The 10,000-nt window shown below is 44.4% G+C and overlaps 1 protein-coding gene across 1 annotated transcript in view; it reads right to left on the minus strand.

The window, feature by feature from the left end:
• Positions 1-10,000, minus strand: part of LOC138014071 (uncharacterized) — a 14,822-nt gene that overhangs the window by 858 nt on the left and 3,964 nt on the right. The window contains exons 2-3 of the mRNA XM_068861099.1: positions 1,512-10,000; positions 1-589 (exon numbers count right to left, since the gene is read on the minus strand). The exon at positions 1-589 is cut by the window's left edge and continues 858 nt beyond it; the exon at positions 1,512-10,000 is cut by the window's right edge and continues 2,492 nt beyond it. Coding sequence (XP_068717200.1) covers positions 1-589; positions 1,512-10,000 — 9,078 coding nt within the window. The remainder of the gene's footprint in view (positions 590-1,511) is intronic.

Below are 10,000 nucleotides of genomic sequence, written 5' to 3' on the forward strand. Positions count from 1 at the left end.
CAACTGTGGTGAGGACTTCTTCTTTATGATCAGTCTCTTTGGGACACTGTGAGAACGCGTCGTAGGTGCCATACAGAAGACACTCAGGAATGCCAAGTACTTTCTGGCAGTACAAGCCGAACAGACTTACCGAGAGTTTGTAGTGAGCAAGGCTCCCAGAATCAGCCACATCGGTGAGGCAAGACTCATAGAAAAACAGAGCTTGAGAAACCAAGGTCTTGCTACAGTGATCTTGCAGCACCCCTTCATAAAATTGTTTGTAACATAACTGGACAGCAAGTTCTTTGAGAGTGGCGTTTCTGAACACAAGACTGTAATTTGCCATGGGCGTCATATGAACCCCTGAGGGGGCCCATCCAGGGGACTCACCGGAATGGATTAAGAACTGTACAATGGTCGTATTAACAGCTGAGGTAGTCTGAGGGGCACTGGTGACGTCAACCGGAAGCGGAGTATAAAAGATGCCCTCAGTAGTCAGCCCCATTCCTTCGTCTAGAGGCAAGGAGAGCACTAATCCTTCACGGTAATTCTCGAACTTTAAATACATCGAGGAGTTAAGTTGTTCCACAGTCTTTGCATACTGCCACACCTGTTGAAGACAAAGGCAGTTATTTCATTGCTTTTTATCGAAGAAAATGTTTTAAGGACTATAGCTGTTTCATTGATTGTTGCTTTGGCAAGTCAAACGAAACTCAGGAGACAACGTCAACGATATGAAATGACTCGATCTGCTTTCATTTCCGTGATTTGGTTTGATTTTTGACTCGTGTGCAAGAGCACTTGCACACGAATAATATAAGATTGAGATTTCTTTCAAAAGTTATCATTATCATCATTATTATTGTTATTACTTGGGACCTTGTAAAATCTGTCCTCTCAGAGGGCGCAGTGTGCAACGACGAAACATGAATTCCCCACCGGTTCAAGCGTTGCATAATATTTTCACATTGATTGAGAGAGCATAAGGTGAATTGTACTTTTTGAACAGATTACGAAATTCTTTAATTTAAAAGACATGTTTCGACGTTACGAATGTCATCGTCAGTTACAAAGTGTTTGAAAAATCGTTAGGGCTATATAAAATCTAAGTGAAACGTTCATAATTAACTGTAAACCAAATAATAATGCAAGGCTGGTTGTACGGCTGTGAGGTTATATATTTTTTGTTTAAACCAATGTTTTGTCAGGCACGGCATGACTTCTTCAGGGAGTTAAATGATTTGCCGGTACAGTTTTTTGAAATTCAAATATAAGCCATAAGAAAAGTAGGCATAAGATTGGAGAAAAATGTATATATAGATATATGTCTAGGGTTACAGATAAATATTATTTACAATTCTTCTCTTTTGTTTATACCTCGGGCTTTGCGTATGGAGTCATGAGATGTGACTGAAAATTACAATTTTTCACATTGTTTACAAAACGCTTTTCGTATTTTCAGAGTCAGATTCTTTCAGTCATTAGCTTCTGTACTCCGATATTGGTTTTACAAAAAGACGTTTGCTCGTTACCTTAAATTCGTCCAAAGCTCCACGCATGTCATACTCGTTGTCCATCATATCCCGGATGTACCGTCCGAGAATCAGCAGCCCATCCAAAGAGAAGTGCTTTCCAATCTTAACCCCAAAAGTCGTCGCACTTTGTTGCCTGCCTTGTGCGTTCGTGAAAGCCTTCATTCGGCCATCAATATTCCTCCACGTCACCGCAAGGTGGGTCCACGTGCCTTCAGTGATGTTGATACCGCTTACAAATTTCTCTCCGTCCCAGTCGACACGTATTCCTTTTTTACAAAAGATGGCAAAGTTTCCACTACTTGTCGACGCGGAGAAGATTGCTTGGGTACCAACGATTTTATCACTAGAGTGTCTCTGGCTCGATGAGCAAAGCTCAGAAACACTTGATCCTTTATTGACTAGACAGATCCAGATTTCAATGGTAAACTCGTCAAGAACTGGGATGCTTGAGTTTCCACCGTACATGACAGCTGTGTTACTGGAAGAAAACTCCAGCATGTAACCTGCACCGGAAAAACTACGCCAGGAGTTTTTCGTAGTCAAGAAGTTATCCTCTCGTTTCATTTTGAATTGGCTGCTGAGCCTAAGATCAAGTGTTTTTTGATTCATTAAAATCTGGTTCGTGGTTTCCCTGGACGCGTTTACAGCTAGTTGTTGAGAAAGGCCAATTACACGGAACGTACGGCTTCTGTTATTGTGTTCTTGCATCCACTTTCCCTCTTTCGCTCCACAAATGCCATCCGTGTTTTCTCTCATTGATTTTGGCATTTGAATTGCAGTTCCCAATGTACCATTGTATGCGAGGATATTGATCTGAACTCCCTTGTACTCCAAGAATCCAACCTCCAAAATGGTATCTTTGAGCCAACGGTATCTGATGTCAGCAACCTCAACCCATTTATGGGTACCATCAAGTGCAGATGTTTCGTTTGTTACTAGGTTAACAGTTCCACTTCCCATGCTCTCGAGATCAGTATAACGAACAAAAAGCTTTGCTTGCGAGGAACGTAAAGAGACTTCGCTGATTCGTCGGCAGTTCATTATGTTATTGCACGGAACTATCAATGCTTGTGCCACAACAGCAGACAAGTTAATGAGCTGGTATGCACCGGGGACTTCGAAGTGAAAGTTCATGCCCATCACACTGGTGAAATGGGGATCGCCAAAGTTTAGAGCCATTTGCGTCTCAGACGAGTTGGCAACAGAAGATTCGTCGGCGACTGCACAGTCTGTGCCCATCCAGCCGTCCGTACACACACTGCAATTTAATACTGCATTGTCTCCTGACCGGTTGGTAACATCGCCTCTCCAGTGAGCATCGCAGTCACATGTACCATTTACTTCACTGCAAACACCATGACCGTTACAGATTTTCCTCAATCCTCCTAGACAAAGGTTGGAGCAATCCTCGCCCCAATAGCCAGGCAGGCATTTACAGGAGACAAGGTCTGTTGCATTCATATCCGGAACAGCGTATCCAAAGACACAACGCGTCGTGCAATGCGCTCCAATCCAGTACGGAAATCGTTGGAGCTCAAAGTGATGACAGAGTTCCTTTGCAGGCCATGCAGTTAGTTCAAGAGCGCTTTGGCAGTAGTCTGCGAAGGAGACGACCGCGTAAACGGCAGAGTGTAGACTCAGTGATACCGAAATGTCGTATAGGCAAGCTTTGTAATAAAACTGGGCCACTTGTATTGTTAGTGCCTCGCATCTGGCGTACAATGTCCCACTAAGGACAAGGCTGAAGCAGAATGATTCGGCCTGTAGTCGTAGCCTTAAGTTAAAAAATTTAGTGTCTTTCACTTTAGTTTGAGGGATGTAAGCATCTGAGAACGACCAACGCGGTTCGTGGAACTTTGTTATATATAGGTGACTTGTCCCTTGCAAATCGCGAATAACATTTCCCTCAGCTTGATTGAATTTCCATAGGTGAAGTAAGTCTGGGTATGAACTAACTTGCACATTTATCTTCCAATTCAGTTTCACAAGGTCTGGGTTCGTTCGCCTTTTCCACATGCGCACTTCGTCAATCTCACCAACAAAGCTCGATTTTGGGATCAGCTCGTCTGACGAAGCTGACGGCTGCCATTGGCCAAGCGTTAGGACTCCTTTGGTGGCAAAAACGTGGCTGTCAAGCTTAAATACACGAACTTTTACCTCTCCAGAATAGCTGAAGAAATAAAAGTGAAGGATCCCAACCAGCTCTTTGTAGACAAGGGTAATTTGATTCCAACGGTGAATCTCAAGGCTGAAGCCAGTGTCATAGACTGATCCATTGTAGACGATGGTAAGGGTTACGTCGTCAACCAAGGCAAAAATACTGTGGCTTAAGTACGATAGAATGACCCCTCCTGGTTGGTGAGCCTTTACAAGAAGCTCAATCGTTAGAACATCGACTATGGGAAAGAAGATAGGACCTGATCGAACTGAGCTATCGGCGAAAAACAAATTGAAACCACCGCCAGTGGGAATGCGGTGTTCGAAGTAGTGCAAGACCTCGTAGATGAACAAAGTCCGGGAAACGTCGACTATTGATCGGATCTTTAGGTCTGCTATGTACGATTCAAGACTGTCAAAGTTGTTGAACAAATGATCTATGCACGACCCTAGGAGACCAGTGGAGTTTTGACAATACAAAGCTGGTACGTTGACTGCCACGGAAAGACTGTTTCCAATACTTAAGACGAATTTCATTCCATCTGGGCCGTATATGTGAAAAGTGACGGTGGAAATGCGAACCATGACGAAGTGCACTGATAGCTGGGTTCTGTGGTCAACTTGGAGTACTTTTCCATTCAACCAAACAAAAGGAAAGAAGGTTTCTGTCACCACGAGCGTTTTGATTGGTGCACGAATGACAACATGGGTGTCAAGGAAACCAAAAGAAAAACCTGTTGTGCAAAGTGTGGTGTACGAGCCATCAGTCACGCAAGAAGCTTGTCGTAGCTGGATGAAGAAGTTGCGCTCAATGGATCGCAAAAGATAAAATTCTCCGATAACTCTGTGAGTAAAACTTACACCGAAGAACGTTGTAAAGTATCCATAACCACCAATCGATGCAAACACAACAGTGTTGGATGATATTCCCGTTACAAGCTTGACAGCAAATTGACAGTTCGTTCCATTCCATCCAGGACTACAGCTACTGCAGTTGCCATCGCCTGCCCAATTAACCTCACATTTGCATTGTCCTGTAACCCTGTCGCACAGCCCATGACCTCCGCATGTGGTTAAAAGACCACCTGGACATAGATGGGAACAATCGCCTCCCCAATAACCCTTGGTACAGACACAAAGGTTCCGGTCATTGGCATCCGCAGTCCCAAAGACGCATTTGACATCACAGTTGTCGCCGATCCAAAGAGGAAACTGGCGACCTGGAAACTTGTTACAAAGCCACTGAGCTGGCCAGATGGTGAGGTTTAGTGCCAATTGACAATGTTCTGAAAATGTTATAACAGCTGTCAGGGCTGCCCCAATATTAGCACTTGTTGCTACATCTTTTAGACAAACCAGGAAGTAAAATTCAAGTTCAGCTTTCAAGTCACCGTAACAGAGGTCGTACATTTGACTCTCGAAGAACAATTCGAGGCAGAAAGACTTTGCGCTCGTTTCCAGTGTCTTATTGTGGAAATGAGTTTCAAACGGTCTTTCAGACGATGTAAAATTGGTTCTTATGTCTGCATCAGAAAATATCCACAATGGCCGTTGCCAAGGTGATTTCGGCAGATAAATGTGCTCCTCACTGACTGCATTTTTAATGACGTCACCCTCGCCTTCATTGATTTTCCAGAGTCCTGCGACGTCAGGGTGAGAGGGTAGAACATTCATGCGCCAATTCTGTTGAATGAGAGATGGGTTGAAAGCTCGTTTCCACACGCGGAATTCATCAATGATGCCTACAAATGAATTGTCCGTAAGCGTTTCATTTTGTCCGGGTGAAAGTTCCCATTGTCCAACCGAAAGGATCCCTCCTGGTATGAAAGGATTGGACGACAGTACGTAAGACCTTCGCGTTACTTTACCCAAAGAGTCAAAGTGATAAAACTCCAAAGTTTGCGTCTTGTGATACCAGATAAGCGATATGTGACTCCACTGATTGATTGTCAAACTAACTCCAGTAATTATCATGGTATTTCCGAAGCGGATTGTAAGAGAGTTCTCACTCAAAACAGCAAATGTTTGTGAGACTGCGTAGGAGAATACTGTTCCACTCAACTTGTACGGCTTAAGGAGGATTTCAATGGTGATATCGACGTTCACAGTAAATGCCTGCGTAATTGGCCTGGACGAGGCTCCTGAGTGGTTAAAAACGAGGGCATAGACTCCTCCAGATGGAAGTCTAGTCTCTTGGAAGTAGTCATACTTCAAGACAATCAAGCTATCATTCTTAAGAACAAGACCGTGGTTTGCAAGTTCTGAATTTAATGCCGACTGAGAGATGTTTGCAAGGAAGCCGGTCGTGTTGGAACTAGCTGTAAGATCATTGTCTGGATGGTTATCACAAGAACCAAGCAGCCCAGTTGAGTTCGCGCAATAAGCCGGCTTTACGTTCACCTTGAAACTCAAGTAGCGTCCATCAATGCGTATGTGAATGGCAAAATTGTCTCGCCAAGTGATAAGGTACTGGCCACTGCCTGTGTACTCCAGATGAACGCCAAGATGAGTGTCTCCTATTACAGTAACAAATCCGGATAGAGGTACAAGCTTTCCGTTGACCCAGATGACAGGACCTCCACCGGAGACGTAAGGAGCGTGGAATGATACCACGGTTGAGAAGATGCGTATTCCCAAGGCGTTGACACAAACGGATTGTAATCGGCAGGGAACGTGACGAACTTGAACTTGGAATGATAAACTGGGATCAAATAGGAGGTAGTATTCACCAACTGCCACTAGGGTGAAGCTGTATCCGTCAAAAGTAACGTAATGGCCTCCAGTGGACGATACCGCGATTGATACATGAAGCTTGCTGACCATTACCAAGGCAAGGGAACAGTCGGCCCCAGTCCATCCAGAGGAACAAGCGCTACAGTCTTCTGTTCCATTGTAGTTAGCGTGGCACTCACATTTGCCTGTCGCGCTGTCACACACTCCATTTTTGTTACACGGTGTTGCTGCTCCGCCAGGACAAGGGTTAGCGCACTCCGAACCCCAGTAACCATGGTGACAAATGCATGTCTCAAAATCGATCTTCTTACCAAAGATGCATTTTCGATCGCAATCCTTTCCGAACCAAATGGGAAAGTCCCTGCCGGGGAATTCATTACAGAGAGGCTTAGCCGGCCAGAGTGTTAAGTTATTAACGGCCTGACAGTAATCAGCGTAAGCTATAATCACTTCCAGAGACATGTACAAGGAATTAAAGCTTGCAATTCTTTGGAGGCAAGATCTGAAATAAAAAATGGCCACACCGAGACCAAGGCTGTCGCAGGTTGAATGTAGAGGGCCGTTTAACAACGTTCTATTACAGAATAACTCAGCTTCGACTCGGAATGTTTTGTTCGCGAATGGAAATGCTTGTTGTTGCTCGTAAAATGACATTTGTAAAACCACGTCTGAATATTTCCATTCTGGTTCCTTCCATGGTTGGAAAGGAAGCTCAAGACTCATTCCTGTCACTTTATCAACAGCGAGGATTCCTTCACCTTCATTGAACTTCCAAGCGTGTGCAATGTCTTGACTCCCTACACTAACGGATCTGTTCCAGGTCTGAAGAATGAATGCTGGATGGAAATACCGCGTCCAGATGCGAACTTCATCTATGAAGCCAGCGAAGGCCTCGGTAGGCTGAATTCCAGAACCGTCCAAAGATGGCATCCAACCTGCAAAGGCAATTATGCCCCCGGGAACAAAAATATCTGAGCCGATGTTTATGTCTAGACGATGCAACTGACCGCCAGATGAGAAGTAATAAAATTGCAACACCCCAGAGGATTTTCTAAACACAAGACTGATCTGATTCCATTCGTTCAGCTCCGCAGCAATGTTTGTAGGATAAACGTTATCTCCAAAGTACACAATGAACGCACCTCCTGAGTTGGTAACAAATAACGTCTTTGTCCTGGTATAGGAAACGATAACTCCATAACGGACCGTTTTGAACATGATTTTAATGGTTATGTCCGTAGATACGAAAGCCTTGTAGATCACTCCAGAAACAACTGTTGTATGGTCAAAGTAAAGTGCGTAGCCAGCATTAGCTTCTCGATATTCGATAATTCCCTTATAGACGTATTCGAATAAGCTGTGGCAAGCCTTCACTCTTAGCTTCGAGACAGTAAGTGATGTTAAGATATCTTGAGTTTTGTTCTCACTGCCTGGTGCATATATGCTGTTGGGATGGTTTTCGGATATGTTCAACGTGAAACTCTCGTCAGAACAGTTTGTATTCGGGCTGTAAGACAACAATGATTCTAAGAGACCTTGGTTGCAGGAGCCGAGGAGGCCCATAGCCGACTTGCATACTAGTCCAGTTGCTTTTGTGCTTAAGCTCAAGTACCGTCCGGTGACTCTTATTTTTAGGTACAATCCTGTGTATTTCACTTCCCACAAATGTGCTGTGATCTTTTTTACTTCGAACCCGTGAGTTTGAGCAGTAGGTCGATGGACATCGATATCGATAACTTTTCCGTTCAACCAAACAACAATGCTTCCAGCCGATGTGTAAGGTGCATGCAAAACAATCTTGTGAGATGCAAATTTCAATGCGATAGAATTAATGCATGTCAACTTTCGGTAGCATGCCACCAAGCGAACCTGCATAACTACTGGCACGTATACGGAGTATATGAGGTAATATTCACCGGTCATGTGCAAGCTATAGCTTATGCCACTTAGTGATGAAAAGTGTCCACCAATGGAAACTGAGCCTACTCCAAAGAAGGCACCGATTGACGACCGCCGAGTGAAGGCTGTCGAACAATCATTTCCCGTCCAACCGGTTGAGCAAGCTGTACAGTTTTCATTTCCTCGCCAGTTAACTTCGCAAAAACATTTTCCAGTCACAACATCACAGATGCCATGGTTGTTGCAAGCACGTCCCTTTCCTCCAGGGCAAATACCCGAGCAATTTACTCCATAGAAACCGGGATCACATTCACAAACTTCGCTGATATTTGAAGCTTTTCCAAAGACACACGGGGTTGTGCAGTTTGCTCCTATCCAGTTGGGAAAGCGTTTCCCAGGGAACTTGTTACATAGCGGTTGTGCTGGGAAATAGGTTAAGCCAAGATTTTTCTGACAGTAATCTGATAGTGTTATCACAGCATCGATGGATTGAACTGTTGATCCAGTGTCAACTACCGCTTCCACGCAAGCACGGAAGTAAAATTCAATTGTCACGTTACCTAACAATTTGCAAGCTGAATAGATTGGTCCTTGGAAGATGAACTCAAAACAGACCTCAGCTGCGATTCCTTGCAAAGTCACGTTGTTCTTGTTCGGATTCACTGTTACGACAGAGGCAATGGGTGCATCGGAAAACACCCAATCAGGCTTTCCAAGAGGATATCTAGGGAATGACAACTCAACAGCGGACACAAGGTCTTTGACAACGGCATTCTCGCCCTCGTTAAATTTCCACAAGTTCATTAGAGATGGGGCGTTAGGTTGGATATTTGCACGCCAACTCTGCTGAATCAAGGCATAGTCAAAAGGTATCTTCCATACGCATATTTCATCTATTTGTCCGATGAATACATTTGTTGGCTGCACACTGATGGTTCCTGAAGCGGGCTGCCACATCCCGATGGCAAAAGTCCCTTCAGCAACGAAAGGATCTATCCTCACTTCGAACTTGCGTACCTGTACCATTCCAGAAGAGAATGTGATAAAGACGAACAGTTCCAGCTTTTCACGAATGAACACAACGGAGATTTGATTCCATACGTCGGCTTCGGTAGCAATTCCGGTATCGTACACGTCGAGTCCAATGACAACTTTTACTGTTATGTGGTTACTGATGTAAAAGGTTATATTTGATGTGTAAGAGACGAGGGTGCCTCCACACAAACGAGGATCGCAGGATTTCACCAACAACTGCAAGGTTACTGTGTCACTCACAAAAAGACGAACTACCCCTCGAGTAACCACAGCTGTGAACCTGAAATAAAGACTGTATATGCCACCGTAAATCATCCGCGTCTCCTTGCGAACTTCATCATCAAGAACAATAGCTGACAGACTCCCTTCTCCAACAGACAGTTTTTGTCTGATAAGCCCATCGACATCACCGTCAGAAGCACTTTCTCCTCCGATCTCGTCTAAAACTGTAGTCGGCCGCCCTTCAGGAAACGCGGAACTACCATTTCCTCGAGAGTAGTTTTGTCCCAGTTGCACCCTAAAGCAAGAGCCACAAAGGCCATCTGCGATTTTGCAGAAGCTTGCAGTCGAGGTAGACTCCACAGTTAGGTACCGATCTCTGAACACTGTTTGTATGGACAAATGATGCGAGATGACTAGCCGGTAAGCATTGTTGGATGTTG

This window comes from Montipora capricornis, chromosome 8 (assembly GCF_036669925.1).
Source record: "Montipora capricornis isolate CH-2021 chromosome 8, ASM3666992v2, whole genome shotgun sequence".
In the NCBI taxonomy this organism is placed as follows: domain Eukaryota; kingdom Metazoa; phylum Cnidaria; class Anthozoa; order Scleractinia; family Acroporidae; genus Montipora; species Montipora capricornis.